An 18,412-nucleotide genomic window follows, 5' to 3' on the forward strand; every position below is an offset into this window, starting at 1 on the left:
TATAGGAGAAACTAGTCCCCGAATATCCCAGAAGTATATTAGCACATCCTATAAATCAATAAAAAAGAATTAGCAGTGATCCTTCAGTACTCCTTTGAGGATTAAATGTAGCTATTTAGGCACACCCACATCTGGAGACTGCCTTCCTCGGGTCACATAATTCCTGAATGCAATGATGTACAGATGGCTTCTTCACAAGCATTCTGGAAAGGGAGTGAAATTGTGCTGAGTTGGTAGGTGGGGTCTTGTTTGTTCTCCTTTTAGGAATTCCCTGGGAGAGCTATGACTCAGGGAACACTTGTGTTTCCTACTATGTGACTGACAATGGAAAGGTCTTCACAAAGTGTTGGGGGTGGGTCAATAAAAAACTAAGCAGTGTTATGTTGTCATGTAGCATGTATAGAGCAAGTATTTTTGGAATGCCAGGGAGACACCCTACAGTCCCTTCCTGCGTGCACCTGTGCTGCCCAAGTGTAAGCAATAAATGGCGAGTAAGCAAAGAATAGCTGCCCCTTACAACACTCTGTGCCTTTTACAAAGTAACATAACGTTGCTTTTTAGATCCTCTGTCTAATACAACCTTGCATACGAAGGTGCTTAATGAATGTAAACCAACAATTTGAGCCCCCATCCCCCTTTTTTAAATGTGTTTTTTTTGTAGAGTTCTCCATCGAGTGTGCTCTCCCAAAACTCTCGAAGACATGATATCGATTGTGCATTTACTACAGAGCTTCAATTGAATTGGCAGGATCTCATGGAATGTTCACTTTGCTCTTGAATGGGCAAGCCCCTTCAAGGACTTACCAATGCTGGAGCGTGTTGTGGAGCGTTCAATGATAGCCCGTCGGCCAGGATTATTGAGGACTGAGCGCTTGGCGAGGGAGAGGTCCGCTGTTACCCTTGTGATGGAAATTCTGCAAGAGAAAGGATGTCCTGGATTAAACTTCACCTTCGGGAGGAAGTTTTCACTTGTGGACAAGATGTGCTACAAATCAAATATTGCACTGTATGGGATGAGGGAATTAACAGGCTCACCACTGAGGTAGTGAGGGTTTGATGGCTTTCCCTTGGTGGCATGTGAGTGTCGCCACTGAGCGCTGAACAATAATGTGCGCTATTGAGACGGTCTGCCCAAGGTGTCAACAAGGGGGGAGGCTCTCCTCTTTTAGAATATGCATGTGTACGGGGTAAGGAGTCAACAGGTGCAATACCAAACCGAACTAACCATCTAGTGGTCCATTGCCAAGTACAGTGGGATAGTAGCCCACTCACTTCGGTATTGCACTGAATCTTAGTTGAACCCCAGTTGTTTTGATTAGTGAGGAGTGGTACGCCTACTACCCAGAACTGTTGCGCCAGTCCTTAGGTGCGGTGAACAACTCATGTGGGGGGTGAAAGTAATTTAACCTAAGCTCAATACCCTTGTTCTAAAGGCCTAGATTTGGAGGCAGTTTGAGCACGACTGAGGCCCGCAAAACTCCAGACTGAAGCCAACTAGGTACCAAAGTGTTGCTCCTCAACCTTATAAGCCAGCAGAACCTGCTGATCAACAGACAACCGTGGCACAAGTGGCTTAAGAATTCCAATGAAACAAGCATAGGCTCCCACTTCCTGACAAAACTAGACAACACAAATACTAATTCAAGCAGCGGAAGCTCATACTCAAAAGTGTTACGTTGCAGTCTTATGTAAAACTAACTGCAGCTTTCGCAGTCCATATGCTTTCCAGCAAAGAGACAATACATGAACCTGTAGCAAATTGCCCCAGAGAAAAATTCCCAGGACTGTTTGGGAGAACCCTCCAGAAAGCTCAAAAGGCTATCCTGTCATACCAGTGGCAAAAGCAGTGTGCAGTGCTATATAAGCGCTGATCACACCAGAGAGTGTTCCTTTTTGCTGGCAATTCTACATCTGTGCTTTGGAGAAGTATGCTTAAAAACTAGGGATAAAAAAACTCCCGTTTTGACCAGCAATAATAGCAACTGTTTGGATAATTTCAGTTTGAAATCAATTGAAAATTAACTCTATATCTGTATTTGTCTGCCCTTTGTCCAGCACTCGTTGGTTAATCTGCAGGCTACCTACACTTTACAGGAGGGGATGTGTGCTGAGGAATCTCAGGAGCAGGCTGTGCCCTGAAGGCAATGTGTCTTGAGGAGACTCAAGAGAGGGAAGAACTGCAAGAAGGCTCAAGAGGGTATTTACCTGGGGCTAGGTCCTGAGGAGCCTTGGGACTCGGCTGTGCCAAGGGAGAACTAACTGACTCGTCTGAATTAATTTAATTCTGTAAATGAATTAACTATAAACTCAATAAAGACCAAAATTATGGTAGTCATTAAAAGGTAACAAGCAGCAAATCTTGAAAATTTGATACTGCAACCATAGATGAAATAACTAAGTGTAACCTTGGAATAATTGTTGATAATAACCTTTACCGGTTTCATCATATTTTGTCAAGAAGACAGAAATCCAATATAACTACTAAATCTGTGACACGTTTCACAAACATCTCCGGAGGAACAACCAACGGACTATCAATAATAGCCATTAACTCTACACTCATTGTGTTCCTTCTATGTGCTTTTCCGCACTTGATTTCAAAGAGTACTAATTCTGGTCTACATTTACATGCACAATCTAACAGGTTTGTTAAACCTCCGAAGCAGTAGGCCGCACTGTAAACTTAGACTTCAATTAAAATCTAAAGTCATTAAACAGCTATCATTTTGCTGCAACAATCAATTATTTCTGCGACCGCAGAAAGGTTAAAAGCAATACTCTAAAATAAGTGAAATCAAAGGAATTGATGTTAAAATTATTTGGGGAGTGCAAATTAAACATAACTAGGATTAACTCAATAACCCAAAAACACCAACACCTGCAACTAGGTCTGCTTATTGCAATGAATCGACTATGGTGCAAACAGATTATTAGAAGTACTCTACGAGACACAGACTATGAGAAAGATGTACTCACATTCTCTGCATACAAACATTTGGAATTTAAATTAGAATCCTACTGTGTAAACAACAAACAAATACTTAGATTCAGATCTTGAGGCAGGAAAAAAGAAAAAGGTACATAAGATTCAGGCTATTATACATCCTGTTGGAACAGTTTCAAGGATCTTTGAAGAACCTGTCTATAGCTCAAATGGGGTGCAGGTTAAGAGCCAATCAGTTAGAGTCTCTCAAACATATTATTTGCCTATTTCCAAAACAACTAGATCTTCGGAAGACGTGTCTGCATACTTCATTTATTGAAGCAAAAATAAGGACAATGAAAAAGGTAACTTCATTCTGTTTAACGCAGCAGCCTTTATTAATATTTGATTCATGACATTCTTCAATCCTGCCTATAAGATGTTGCAATCATCAAATAAGGACTTATAATCACAAACTGAAAACTAAAAAATGAGATAGTATAACTGTGCTAAAACACTATTAGATAGATTGTTTTGGGGAATAATTGTACTGTATATAATTTACTCTGTAAACTGTGTAAAAGACATTGTTTGTCTCAAGTTATTGTTATATTATATTTGTATTGTAATTGCATTACTTGAACCTATACAATATAATGTCACTACAGTTTAGTTAGTCTCAGGATGGGGTTGCTGTGACCTGAGATACACCAGAGCGACCTTTACTCCCAAATTAGAGGAGGTTGATCCCTAAGAAACCTTTGGAGATACTTGCATTTTTAAATATTTTGTTTCCCTTTTAAATCCCACATATGGGCTCAATATCCTCAGAAAGCACGTGAAGCACAGTTGAAAAAGGCCGAGACTGCTAATATGACCTGGGACCATTAAATGTTTGCAAAAGCATGATTAGCTCTAAAGAACATGAAGAACATTTACAGGTTAAATGCAAAAAGTAAAGTGTTGGAGCCTTGAAGAAAGCTATACCTGGCTGTGGAGCTCTGTAATAGTGAAAGTAAAAGTGGCAAGCGTATGTTTCCACTCCTTAGCCCAAATCCCATACCTCCCACTCACTCATTGCACAGAAAGATCGCTTTGTAAGTCTGGGTTTTGACAGCAGAGCTGTCAAACAGACTTAATTCTTTGGGTGGGGTTAGGTTCTGATCCGTTCAGCCACTGGCGTTCTTTGACTATACTCTTTCAGCCACTGGTTGAGTCTGTGTCAATCACTTCCTGTCTCAGCTCAGTGGTAAATACATCTGCCACCTAATGTTATTGGATGTTTAGTTGTATCCTTCCACCTCCACTTAAGTGTTGCACTGAACTGTGTGAAAGATAATTTTACAAATATTGCCCTCTCTTTCCTATCATGCTGATTTTAATGTACGTACAATGCATTTGTTAGAAAATTACACCCATACCTATTTGCTTTAAAATGTTTTTTTTTTTCTCCTTGTTCCTTAAGTTGTGAATATGTGTAGCATAATTAAGGTTCTGCGTTATGGCATTGTTTTGACAAATCCACATGTATTTGGCTACATTTCTTTTTATCTCATTTTGACTTGTTTTTCCACATCTATGTTAGTGGTCCACAAAGAAATAAGGCTACAACTAATTTATTAACACATGTATTTATACTGTAACTGAACATTTGCCCTTGGATATCTATGTGGCATTTGCGCTATACCAAGAACAAATCTACAACAGTACTTATTCTTATTTCAGTGCTGTTGATCACACAACACAATGCTCACTGTACTTTGATAGTCCAAAAATTAAAATGTATCCAAGCACTGTGAATGTTAGTGTTTGCATGAAAGTCGAGAGCTGTTTGCACTGAATGCTTAGTGCCAGCAATGTGAGTTAATCTAATGGTGTATTGTTTTTCTTGTGTAAACAAAGGGGTTGGGGAACAAAAAGGGCTTTTTTTAGACAGAAATTAGACCTTAAAGAAGTAGACCGTAATTAGACCTCAGACCCCTATACAACATGTACGATACAATGAAAAGACAAAAAAGGTTTGAGGTCATATAATTCATATGATTCATTAACGAGGAAACTTCCATTTAAAAAAAATATATATATATATATATTAATTTCAATACGTTAGGTTTGTTCAATAAAGTACTCCACAAATAAAGAATCAATGATCTATTTCTTTTGATAACAATGAGAAACACTAACTCGGCCAACATGTGTTTCCCACTTATTTAATTATCACATTGGTTCCTCCTGGCCTTAACATCTTATAAATGGAAATTTAATAACAGATAAACAAAATTGTTGAGGCCTGATGTGATGTTCGAAAGACTGAACCCTGACAAGCAAAGCTGCCAGACATCCTTTTGTTTTATCTTTGGCCCAGGAAGGCCTAACAGTGGGCACTATTGAAAGTTGTCAGCCTTTTCTGCCTTTCTTCGTTTCCCGGATGAACTATCCTTGTTTAAATCACCAGTTGTGATGAGATTTATTAAAGGTTTAACCACATGTTCCAACTCATACGGTTTGTGACGCCACAGTGGGACCATAATTTGCTTTTGACAGTTTGCTTGTGTGTGCCCTTCAAGTAAAGGCAAAGCTGCTTGCAGCATCTTCTGTCTTAAAAGACCATTTTCCTCATTGAGAATATGTCAGCTCATCACATCAGTGAATTTCAGGCATTTTCACTGCAACCACCAGACTCCATCTTTTTCCGGACAATTTGGTGCTGAGGACTCGTGGCATTCCTACCAAAAGCTGTGACCCCCTTCCACATTGGGCAACCATCATTCTACCAGCATTCTTTGCACCCACTGAACCCTCAATAGAGGAGAAGCTCTATCGACTGGACCCCCAAGGGGACTTTAAGCTTTTAAATTCATTGTACCAAGGACCAACAAGTGGACGATCAGTTTGGGGTGAGGTTCACTGGAGCAAAGTAAGGGAACACTGTGCAGAATGGACCTTTTTGAGGTTGATAGTCCTCTGCATTAGGAGCTGCTACACACTGACCAAGAAGCAACCTCCGGAAGGTCTGAGAGCCCATTCCACCAGATCGAAGGCTGCAACCACTGTGTTGGAACACAAAGTGCCTGTTCTTGACATCTGCCAGGCTGAAATGTAATTGTTAGTACACTACTGCCTTAACAGCCAGACATTAAACCCACTCGGTTGCGCATGACTTTTCAGTCTGAGTCCACTCCACAGACCTTCCATCTAGGAAGGTGTTGCTTTTGTACTTATTCTAAGGTGACTAATCTATGGTTAGAACTATCTATGCTCTTTCTGGAGGATACTCTATCTAGCTGAAGATTCTTCACTTCTCCCCCACCTTCCAGTTGTGTGGAGTGGCATCTTTTTTTAATACCTAAAAAGGTCCCAAGTTAGCATCCAGCACACTGTTACCAACAATTATTCATGCTGAAAGGGAAAAGACAAGAAATTGACATCAGCACACCTGGGTGGTACTTATATGTGCGCTGCTGTCATATCAGGGGTGGAAACGAATCAATGCAGAACTGCACAAATGTCCCCTGTATGGAGATTTTTTCCAGATATAATCTGGGACATGGGGAGTGTTCTAAGAGGAGTAATCTGCACATAGATAGAGTATCCTCCCAAAAAGAGCATTACAGGAGGTAAGTAACTTGTTTATCACTGTGCTGTGTGCAGCATCTCATGTTTTAGAGCTACTTTCTTCAATAAAAATCATTCTAGAACAAGTTACTTACCTTCAGTAACGATTTATCCGGTAGAGACATATTCTAGTTGCAGATTCCTTACCTTAAGAGTTTCTCCCAGTCGTCAGACTGGATGCGGAGATTCTTCTTTGAGCAGTACCCTTGCGCGCCATCATGTGGTGTCGGTCGACCCCGCATTTGTCATAGGTGTCATGGTCGCTGTGATGACGTTGCGGTCCTACTTAAGGGCTACCCCAGCACGCTGACGTCAGTTTTTCATGACTTTTCACACCAGTATCGCGGAGCCATGAGGAACACTGAAATTGGTGTGCACAGCTAGGGCCCTGAAAGGGAATATCTGTCCCTAGAAATCAGTTCGCAAGTGGGGAGAATGGGTGGGCCGGTAAGGAATCTGGAACTAGAATATGTCTCTACCAGATAAATCGTTATTGAAGGTAAGTAACTTGTTCATCTGATAGAGACTTCTTGTAGCAGATTCCTTACCTTAGAACAGATACCCAAGCAAAACCATCCCTGGTGGTAGGCTGCGAACCAAGATCATGCCATAAAGTCCTGCAGGACCGAACGACCTAAGTAGCCGTTTCTGCGGACCTGACTGTCTAGGCAGTAATGTTTTGTGAACGTGTGCAGAGATACCCACATTGCTGCCTGGCAGATATCCAGGACAGGAACTCCACTTGCTAATGCTGTGGTAGCAGCAGTTGCTCTGCTTAAATGAGCATGCACGCCCTCAGGGGGTTGCTTCTTTGCCAGAGCATAGCATATTTTGGTGCAGAGCAATGCCCATCATGAGATGGTATGCTTCCGTGCCACCTTCCCATTCTTCGCATCCACATATCCAACAAAGAGTTGATTTTCCACCCGAAAATCTTTAGTACGATTGAGATAGAACGCCAATGCTTTTTTTGGATCCATGCGGCAAAGTCTCTCCTCTTCATGAGAGGGATGTGGGGGTGCGTAAAAAGTAGGCAAAGTGATGGATTGGCCAACATGGAAAGGGGTAACAACCTTAGGAAGAAAGGGGGCCCTTGTACGAAGCACCACTTTGTCATGGTGGACAGACAAAAATGGTGGCTTGGAAGAAAGAGCTTGAAGCTCACTCACTCACTCTGCGAGTAGAGGTGATGGCAATAAAAAAAACAATCATGAAGGTTAAGAGCTGCAAAGGACAATTTTGCATTAGCTCAAAAGGGGCACACAAGAGGTAAATCAAGGCTAGGTCCAAGTCCCACTGGGGCACAATGAATGGAGTCGGAGGAAACAAATGGGTAAGTCCCTACGACACCTATGACAAACGCGGGGTAGACAGACGCCTCCCTTAAGGCCATTCCCAACAATGGGAGATTTGAATAAGGAAGGTTGGCCTGGCAATCTAAGAAAGGCAGAGATGGTCGATAAACCTTTGAGGGTGCCCAGAGCAGAGCAGTGCTGGGCCAAAGAAAGGATAAAAAAAAAGAGCCTCAGAGAGGAGTGAGGAAGTGGGGTCAACAGAATTGTTGGTACACCATGCAACAAGTTTATGCCAATGACAGGTGTTGGAAATGGCCCTTTTTGCAGGGTGATCCCCAAACCTTTTGCCTTCTTCCTTCAATTTTTTCAGGTCTGTTTTTGCTGGTTTATTGTCTCTGCGCACTTCACCACTGCTAAGTGCTAAAGTGCAACTACTCCCTTAGTAAATTGTACTGTTGATTGGTTTATCCATGATTGGCATATTTGATTTACTGTTAAGTCCCTAGTAGAGTGCACCAGAGGTGCCCAGGGCCTATAAATCAAATGCCACCAGTGGGCCTGCAGCACTGATTGTACCACCCACATAAGTAACCCTGTAAACATGGCTCAGACCTGCCACTGCAGTGTCTGTGTGTGCAGTTTTAAACTGCCAAGTCGACTTGGCAAGTTTACACACTTGTCAGGCCTAAACCTTCCCTTTTACTACATGTAAGGCACCCCGACGGTAGGCCCTAGGTAGCCCCATGGGCAGGGTGCAGTGTATTTAAAAGGTAGGACATGTACTGGTGTGTTTTGCATGTCCTAACAGTGAAATACTGCCAAATTCGTTTTTCATTGTTGCAAGGACTAGCTCTATCATAGGTTAACATGGGGGCTGCCTTTTAAATAACTTTAAAGCGCAGATTCCCTTTGAGGGCAGATAGAAATATGGAGTTTAGGGTCTTTGAACTCACAATTTAAAAAGACATCTTTTAGTGAAGTTGGTTTGTGGCTTGTGCGTTTGCCACTTTTAGAAAGTAGGCATTTTCTTGCTTAAACCATTCTGTGACTCTGCCTGTTTGTGGATTCCCCGTCTGGGTCAGTTTGACAGTTGGGCTGGGTGTAGCCTGCATATCCTGATGAGCCATCTGTGCTGAGAGGGAGGGGAAGAGTGGTCACTCAACTGAAAGGGCTGTGCCTGCCATAACACAATACAGTCTCCAATCCCTTGGTGTGCATCTGGGGCATGGCCTGGACAAGGAAGCATCTTGCAAACATGCAAGACTTTGCTTTGAAGTTGGGTATAAGTAGTAGACCCAAAACCCCAGATGTTTAGAATTTTCTGGAATCAAGAGGAACCTCTGCCCAGGAGAAGAGCTGGAGGAGGAGTAATGTCCCTTTGTTGTGTTATTTGCTGGACTGGCCTGCAGTTGCTGCTTCTGCCTGAAAAGAGTGCAAAGGGTGAACTTTGCTGTGTGTCCTGCTTAAGAAAGTTCTCCAAGGGCTTGGAGTAGAGCTTGCCTCCTGTTGGAAGTCTCAAGGATATCAAAGACTTCAGTTTCCTCTTCCTACAGCACTGGGAACCGCTGGCCTGCACCGTGATCTGCTGACACCGCACAGAGCCACACTGCCCCGCTTCGCACGCGACCCTGGTCTCACCGATGCTGTCATCGGATGACTTCTCCGAGCCACTGCTCACACCGCGACCTGTAGGCCCCGCACGGCGGCATCGCCTGCTCACACTGCAGCCTTGCCATCCCCGACGACACTGATCCTGCTGACACACCGCTTCTGCTGACACCGGCACCACTGCCTGCACAGTGGACACCGCTTGTGAGGTACACGAAGCACCGTCCCGTCCTGCACGGCTGCCCCGGTCCACCGACGCCAGCACCTTCGACTCCAGTGTCGTCACCAGGCATCCCTGCTTACACCGTGCCTGTGGACACCGCTTATGAGGATCACAAAGCACCATCCCATCCCGCACCGCTGGCTTGGGCCTTCCAACGACAGTGCTTCCGCAATGATGACGTCGCTGTTTGCACCGTGACTTGGTGACACTGCACGTCGCACCGCCCCGCTTCACACCGCAGCCCTGGTCTCACCGACGCCGCTGGATGCAGTCACCAAGCCACTGCCTGCACCATGACCTGTGGGCACCGCACATCTCATCATCCTGGTTCGTACCGCAGCACCGGAACCATCAACGCCAGCGCTCTTGACTTCATCAGCCCGGCGTTCAATCTGCAACGCCTGTGACTTTCAAGGGCCCAACAACCCCAGCACCCACTACTGAACCAACACTGCGATGTCAGCAAAACTGCTCTCCAGAGCTCACCATCAGGATCACGACGCCCTGCAATTCCAATGGTACTGTTTGCAGGTCTCTGACACCATAGTTGGCCCGCGGCGCCATAACCAGCCTGAACTGTTGGTTTTGTTGATCACAACGCTGTGATAGCCCCAGGTGGAGCTATCGACTTCAAGAAACTATATTTTTGAGTAAATCTGGCACTGTATGTTGGATTTTTATTGTTTTCGTCTTGTTTTACATAGATAAATATTGGCTATTGTTTGAAAACTGGTGTGGTGTTCTTCTGTAGTGTTTTCACTTATTACTGTGTGCTATGTGCAAATGCTTTACACATTGCTTCTGAGACAAGCCTGACTGCTCGTGCTAAGCTACCAAGGGGGTGAGCAGGGGTTATCTGAGTGGGTATCTCCCTTATCCAGACTACAGTGAGGGTCCCTACTTAGACAGGGTTCAAACTGACTGCCAACTAGTGACTCCATTTCTAACAACAGGCGGATACCATTTTGGTGGAGGGACGCCTAGATGCCAAGATAACATCACAGACTTCGGTGGAAGGTCGAAAGCTGTCAACTGTTGCTGCTCAATCTCCACGCAAGAAGGCGGACTCTGGACCGGTTCGGTTGGAGAACCGTCCCCAGCTGCTGTGACAGAAGATCCTCCCCAAGTGGCAGCCTGATCGGAGGATCCTTAGCCATGCTCAGTAGCTCTGGATACCAGGCACTTTGTGCCCAGCTAGGAGCCACAAGGATTACTTGGGCCCAGTGGCTCTTAATCTTCTTCAGAACTCTGGACAGAAGTGGTATTGGCAAGAAGGTATAAAGGAGGCCTGAGTTCCACTTGAGACTAAAAGCATCGCAGACAAGTGCCCTTCTTTGAAACTCCAACGCGCAAAACAGCTGACATTGCTGACTCAGTGGAGGTGAACAGATATAACCAAGGCTCTCCCCACTGCTGAAAGAGAAATTGCGTCACCTCCGGATGGAGACGCCATTCGTGATCGACTAGACATCGACAGCTGAGTTCATCTGCTCTGGCGTTTAGAGAGCCCGCCAGATGTTGAACCACCAACGTGATGTCCTGATGTTCCAGCCATGTCCAGAGGCATGCAGCCCCTTGACAAACGGTCCATGACCCCACTCCACCCTGCTTGTTGAAGTACCACGTGGCGGTAGTGTTGTCCATGAACACCTGCACCACTTTCCCTTTTAGAGAGGGAAGAAATGCTTTTCAAACAAGCCTGATCGCCTTGAGCTCCAAAAGATTGATGGGGAATCCTGATTCTGCCGGGGACCAGAGACCCCTGATCTCTGCCTCTCCCATGTGACCGCCCATCCCAGGAGAGATGCATCTGTCACTACTGTGATAGCTGGTTGGGGAAGGAAGAGGGATCTGCTACTTGCCCAATCGGGATTTGAAAGCCACCACTGCAGGTTTTCGCAGTTCCCTCCGAGATCTGAGCCATGTCGGAGAGATTCGCTTGATGCTGCACCCATTGGAACTTCAGGCCCCACTGCAGAGCCCGCATATGCCATCTGGCATGTGTCACCAGCAGGATGCAGGAGGCCATGAGGCCCAGCAGCCTCAGAGTCATTCTCATCGAAATTCAGGATAGAGGCTGAAACATTGGAATCATAGCCTGAATATCCTGGACTCGCTTTTCAGGAAGATAGGTCCAAAACTGCACTGTGTCCAGAACAGCTCCGATCTCCGATAAAAAGGAGCATCTGAGAAGGAGTCAGGTGTGACTTTGGCACGTTTATGGTGAACCTCAGCAAATGCAGAAGATTAGCTGAAGTCTAAAGGTGGGAGATGACTTTCGGAGGCGTGTTTGCCTTCTACAGCCAGTCGTAGAGGTAGGGGAAGACTGAAACTCCTAACCTGCACAGATGAGCTGCAACCACCGCCATCATTTTCATAAACAACTGAGGGGCGCAGGTAAGGCTGAAGGGGAGCACAGTAAACAAAGTGCTCATGACCTAACATGAATCGCAAGTAGCGCCTGTGGGCAGAAAAGACGGGTATATGGAAGTAAGAATACTGCAAGTCCAATGCTTCCATCCAGTATCCTGAGTCTAAGGCAGACAGGACCTGAGCCAGAGTGAGCATTTTGAACTTCTCCTTCTTGAGGAAGAGATTGAGGTCCTGAAGGCCTAGGATAGGATGTAGGTCCTTGTCCTTTTTGGGCACCAGCAAGTAGCAGGAATAACAATCACAACCTACTTCTGGTGCTGGTACCCTCTCTATGGCTCCCTTGACCAAGGGAGCAGTCACTTCCTCTGGGAGAAGTGCCAGATGGGCAGCCGTAGGATGGAGGTATGGCTGGAGGGGCAGTCTCAAAGTGGAGGGAGTAGCACCTTCGGCTGATCTGCAAAACCCACCTGTCTGTCGTGATGGATTTCCAGTGGGGCCGGTGATGGTGTATCCTGCCTCCAACTGGTCAGATATGGGGGGGGATGGACCCGAAGAACACCTATCCGAACCCTCGGCCCCACAGGCACTGCAGGGGGTCGGTCTGCCCAAAAGTGAGGTGTATAGCCTCATAAAACTCCTTAAGTTGGGCAGGGGTGGCTCTGGCTCCCGAAAACCCATGGAGGCGCAGAGAGGACGGAGGCCTCCAGCGTCGACACTCATCCTGCTTTGCATCGGCCGAACGAGAGGGTGAAGTTGAAGAACGTTTAGCTTTCTTCAACTTCTTCTTCTTATGACCCGAATGTCCTGACGATTTTGAATGGGACGAGGAGGAGGGTGAGGACTCCGCAAGCGGTTTTGAGACCTCCCTGTCATGCGAGACCAGGAGTGATGTGGAGTTGAACGCCGGGTTGCCATAAGCTTTAGGGACCACTCCCTCAAAGCCTTCAGGTTCATGGCCTTGTACTCGGAGCACGACTTTGGGTCGTGGTTGCTTTCCAGCAGCCACGGCCTGTTCTTTAGGGTGAATGCCCCCCCCACACCTTTTGCCCCTCATGAAGAGTGCCTGTCAGGCTGAGCAAAGGTCAGCCTGACAGACACTCGTCACGTTCATGTCAGGTAGCCAGGAGCAAGACATGCGCGATGTGCGCAAATTCCTGGCTGCCTGAGCTGACTTTTGCTGGGCTGAAGAGGTCACAGCTCCTAAGGGCGTGACTTCCTCAGCTCAGAAAAGGTGCCTAGAGGCCTTTCCCCTCAGTGATGAGGGGAAGCGTCACTGATTGACTTCGACCTGGGTGCTTCAGGTTTAAGCCCTGAAGCGCCCAGAGGGAGTGTCAATCAGTGACACCTCGTCACAGAGTGGGATGTTGTCAGAAGTCTCCCTGACCCCATCCCACTCTGTGACGAAGATGGGACTGCTGCCTTCCCTCATTGCCTGACCTAAGGTCAGCCAGAGAGGGAAGGCAGCAGTCCCAACCCTCCTGGGACCTCCGAGCTGAAGCTCCTAAAATTAACGGCTGCCACTGATTTACAGACACCACAAACAGACCAGTTGGGGGTCCGTCTCACCTCATGCAGCGACAGGTGTTGCAAGGCTTGAAGCCGGTCTTACGAGACATCCCTTAATGCACTAAAAAGTCCAAACATCTGACAAAAAGATCAAAGTTAGTCAAAAAGTGAACAGAGTTGCTCTGCTCCGGATCTGCGCGTGGCACATAAAGAAAGAAGTGATGTCAGCATGCAGGGGAGGTGCATATAACCACAACGTCATCACGATGATCACGAGGCCTACAACCAATGCGGAGTCGACCAACACCACCTGACGGCACAGAAGGGTACTGCTCGAAGAAAAATCTCCGGATCTAGTCTGATGCCTGGGAAAATTCTAAGATAAGGAATCTGCAACTAGAAGTCTCTATCAGATAAGTGCTCCTCTGCTTCTTGCAGCGAAGGCAATCCTGCTACCTGAAGAATCGTTTCTATTCTATCATTGTAGAGAGAGTTCATTAGCTCAGTGAACCTGGAGATGGCCAGTCTAGTCAATAAGTATAGATAGAAGTCATGAAATGTGGGCCTGGGCAACATTTCTGTTACTAAGATGTAATCTTGCGAAATTTGGATAAGTTTGTGTTACACAAAAATCCTGAAATTATGCTACTATATCATGTCACAAAGTTACATGCTTTTGATGGCAAAACTTTAGCATGAGCACAAAGAAAAAAAACATGAACACCAAGAAGGTGAGTGGCTGTTTGTGGCACTTATGTCTTTTGTGTTATTTTTTTTTTAGCAGAAATGCATTTTTGTTTCTAAAATGAAAGCAAGAGCACATTTCATGCTAAAATATTATGCCAAATGTTGGTTTTGCATTTTGCGTAGTTGTGTAATTTTGTGTAATTTTCCCTAAATTCCACAGAATTAGGAAGCTGATAACTGTATGAATTTCATTCTCCACCCCACCACCACCAATTAAAAGTGTCTTTCGGTCACTCACTGTAGATAGAGACATTCAGAATTACTGGAAACTCAGAGATAATGGTTTTTGTAATGTATTATATATAAATAAATTAACCCTATATAGGCCTGTTAGCCCACAAAGCAGGGTGCATTGAATTTAAAAGTGTTTTGAGGTAGAGAAAATCTGGTTCTCCTTCTCAGATGACCATACCCAGGATCCAGCCGGTTTTGCATTTAAGTCTTTACCAATGGACCAATATTTTCGTTCCCAAGCCCATTTAAATGTTGCATGATTCTTTTATCTAAGAAGGCACTTTTAGTGCGCCTCCTAAAGGCATGTTTCCCTTTGCACCCTCATTCATAATACTGTGTATGCACAGAGGCAAAATGATTCCCTCATGTGCAGGAGGCCACACCTGCATGCAAATGAGTGAATGCCCTCTAATGATAGCACTAGCTATATACATGTGCGCTAGCACTTTTTGTACTACAGAAGGGGCCGCACAAGTGACTGCACCCCTTCTGTAATACTAACGTGCCCCTGAGGCACACAAAGCAGACACACATGCTCGTTGCACCCCTGGGGCACTCCGAAAAATGTCTGACCATCCTGACTACTTAGACTGCAGATTTCTTCTAGCAGGCCAACAGAAGCACAGCCCAGTTCTACAGATACTGAGGGTGCTTGCTTCTGCAATTTCTGCACTTCTTACTAGCAGAGATGTGAGTGAGTTCATGATGGTCGTTCTGCACTCCAAAAGGACCTTGTATACTACTACTAACTTTTTCACCTGTCTCTATTGTCATTTTGAAAAAATACAAACTACACACATTAACTTCAAATTTCGCTTTCCACCTAGGAACTCCACATTCCACGTTTGAGTTGTTTAGCAAATCACATACTAATAATAGCCCACCTTCTACCTGTTGTGAGGAAGTGACCCTTTATGTTTGGTCTTCCTCATTTTGTGTGGACTGATGCTGCTGGCTTTTGACTGTGCACTGGGACACCGCTAACTAGGCCTCAATGCATGTGCTCTGACTCCTAAAAAATGTTGAAATTGGCTTACTCCCGATTAGTTTATGCAACATTCTTAAAAGGCCATAGTATATGGTGTCCCAAAACACCCACTTGACATGGAAAGGTAAATATCAACTATGGACAACAGCACTAATGTACTATCTACTAGTGTGAGAAGACAAGCATAACTCCAGGTCTACCACTTTAGCCTGGCTACTACAGTTATAAAACTGCAGGCCAACCTGTCAAAAAGACCTTTTTTGACAGGCAAAAACCTCTCTTTTAAGGAATAAGTCACCCCTATATAGGCCTTGTAGCCCACTAGCCAGAGTGCGCTGAATTTAAAAGTAGGACGTGTAAATATATAAAGTTAACATGCCCTTAAAGTGACTAGTATCCATAAGCAATTTTCTTTGGAGGAAGGCTGGATGTCCACAGAGGAACACTGGGAGCAATATTAAATATTAATCCTGTTAATTCAGGCTCGGGACCAGCTAGAAAAATGATTAAATAACTTTTAATATTTATTATACACATAACTTAATAACCAAGTTAGATTTGTAATAAATATTAATGAAAAGTGACTTTTAGAAAGCTACCTTTTCTCTATCTGAAGATCCTGGTTGTTAATTTGCAATAACCTCTAGCTGGTGAATAGCCTTGCTGAGTTCTGGCAACTGCTCCCAGAGCAGAGATAAATGGCCTCGATGTGGGGAAGTATTTTTATCACCCTGGCAAGAAGACCAGTTGGGCTGTGCCCAGAGACTTAATTTCCTGCAAAGGGGCCTCCTCTGTCACAAGCAGATGCCAGATGACACCTGAACAGGCGCCTTCCTTTGTCCTTCCAGGCAGGCAGGCACCAAATTCAGTGGATGGAATGCTGCTCCAGAAGCAGTTTTGTGTGACCACAGAGGAGGAGCTGCTCATTGCATTGGCCAGACCTCTAGGTGGGCAGACATGCTCTACACATGGGGATAAGGATTCCTACATCTTGGATTTAGTGCATGATGGGCCCTGGGATTGTTTATAGTGCAGCACACAGGAACTGCTGCAAATGCAGCTAGGGTTACCCCCATAAATGTTAACCTATTGGTTAGAGAGACCCCCTCCACAAGCTAATGCCAGGCATAAATGTGGCACCCCAAGAAACTCTCTTCAGAAGGGAAACATCCGGAACAACAAGTCCGAAACAATGCTGTTGTTTACATCGCAAGCAGAACGACGCTTGCTGGAACAACGCAGGGCTTTTTTTCTTCCTTAACCAAGCATGTGAAGGGAGAGTGCATCGGGAGAGGACACAGTCAGGTAAATGGGGAAGGGGCTAGGGCTGGGTTGGGAGAGTTGGGCCATTTTTTTTAAGGGGCTAGGGTGGGGGTAGTTTTGTTTAGGGCGGAAGGGGGCTCAGCTTAGTGTATATTTTTATGGTGGGTGAGGGGGTCGGGGTAGTCATGTTTTTAGGGCAGGTGGAGGGTCGGGTAGTAGTGTTTTTAACGCAGGTGGTGGGGGGTCGGGGTAGTTGTGTTTTTAAGGCAGGGGTCAGGTAGTTATGTTTTTAGAGAGAGTGGCGGGAGTCAGGTAGTTATGTTTTTAGGGCGGGTGGTGGGGGTCGGGGTAGTTATGTTTTTTTGGGCAGGTGGAAGGGTCGGGTAGCAGTGTTTTTTGGGCAGGTGGGTAGTAGTGTTGTAGGGCAGGTGAGGGGGTCAGGTAGTAGTGTTTTTAAGGCTGATGGGGTAGTAGTGTTTTTAGGTTGGGTGGGGCTGGGTAGTAGTTTTTTAGGGTTGGTGGGGGCAGAGTAGTTGTGTTTTTAGGGTAGGGGTCAGGTAGTTATATTTTTAGGGCCGTGAGGGCGTCTGGTAATTGTTTTTAGGGTGGGTGGTGGGGGGGTTGGGGTAGTTATGTTTTTTAGGGCAGGTGGTGGGGCTAGTTATGTTTTAGGGCAGGTGGGGAGGCCGGGCTAGTTATGTTTGTAGGACAAGTGGGGAGGTGGGGGTCGGAGTACTTATGTTTTTAGGGCAGGTGGTGGGGGATCGGGGTACTTCTGTTTTTAGGGTGGGTGGGGAGGTTGGGGGGTTTTTAGGGCGGGGTCAGGTAGTTATGTTTTTAGGGCGGGTGGGAGGTCGCATGCTAGAACCACGCATGCTGTTCCACACATGCCTTTACTAGGCATGCTTTTACAATGAAAAATCGGTGTAAAGGCACGCGTGGTAAAGGCATGCGTGGAAACAATGCGGTTGTTGTTCCGACCGTGTTGTTCAGGCATGCGTGGTTCTCGCATTAGTTGTTCCATCATACATTCTCTTCAGAACACTGTGGACCGGTGGAAGAACAGAAGGACTGCATCTGCTGTTTGCACCGGTGAGGAGACCTGTAGGGCTGGAACTGATCCCACTTGTACCCAGGACAAAGAAGTGGACTCCAAGGGTCTGTTGGCTGACCTCGTGTGTAGCTAGAGGGACAAAACAAGCTGCAAAAGGCCTATATTCTGAAGTGCCCAGCTGACCAGTACAAACTGGACCAGACACAGACCCTTCTGATGGCCTCTGGTGGAGCAAGTCTTGACCCCCACTACTGTTGTTGAGGTCCTGGGAGCCTTGGTTGTGTCTAGCTGAGCTTCTCTTACCACCTCTGAAAATGTGGGATGAGGACAGGGACAAATCTGCACAATTTGCGACCTTGCTGGCCTGAAAAAACAGGTTTCCTGTCTCAGAGCTTCTCTGCAGCAGCAAATCTGTTTCAGCGAGACCTCAGCAGAAAGATTTCCAAACTTGTGCATCCCTTGTCAGACACGGACTGCAGACTTTCTCTGCTGGAGTATTTCGAGCCCTGAAAAAAAAACTAAGAGTAAAGGTAAAAATATTGACTAGGCAAAGGTGCTAAAATATCTGATTGGTGAAAGGATT

General features: G+C 45.6%; 1 protein-coding gene across 3 annotated transcripts in view; it reads right to left on the minus strand.

Moving 5' to 3' along the window:
* CACNB3 (calcium voltage-gated channel auxiliary subunit beta 3) overlaps positions 1–18,412 on the minus strand; it is a 274,688-nt gene that overhangs the window by 22,876 nt on the left and 233,400 nt on the right. For all 3 annotated transcript variants that reach the window (XM_069230503.1, XM_069230502.1, XM_069230501.1), the window contains exon 9: positions 805–914. In XM_069230503.1, coding sequence (XP_069086604.1) covers positions 805–914 — 110 coding nt within the window. The remainder of the gene's footprint in view (positions 1–804; positions 915–18,412) is intronic.

This window comes from Pleurodeles waltl, chromosome 4_2 (assembly GCF_031143425.1).
Source record: "Pleurodeles waltl isolate 20211129_DDA chromosome 4_2, aPleWal1.hap1.20221129, whole genome shotgun sequence".
Lineage (NCBI taxonomy): Eukaryota > Metazoa > Chordata > Amphibia > Caudata > Salamandridae > Pleurodeles > Pleurodeles waltl.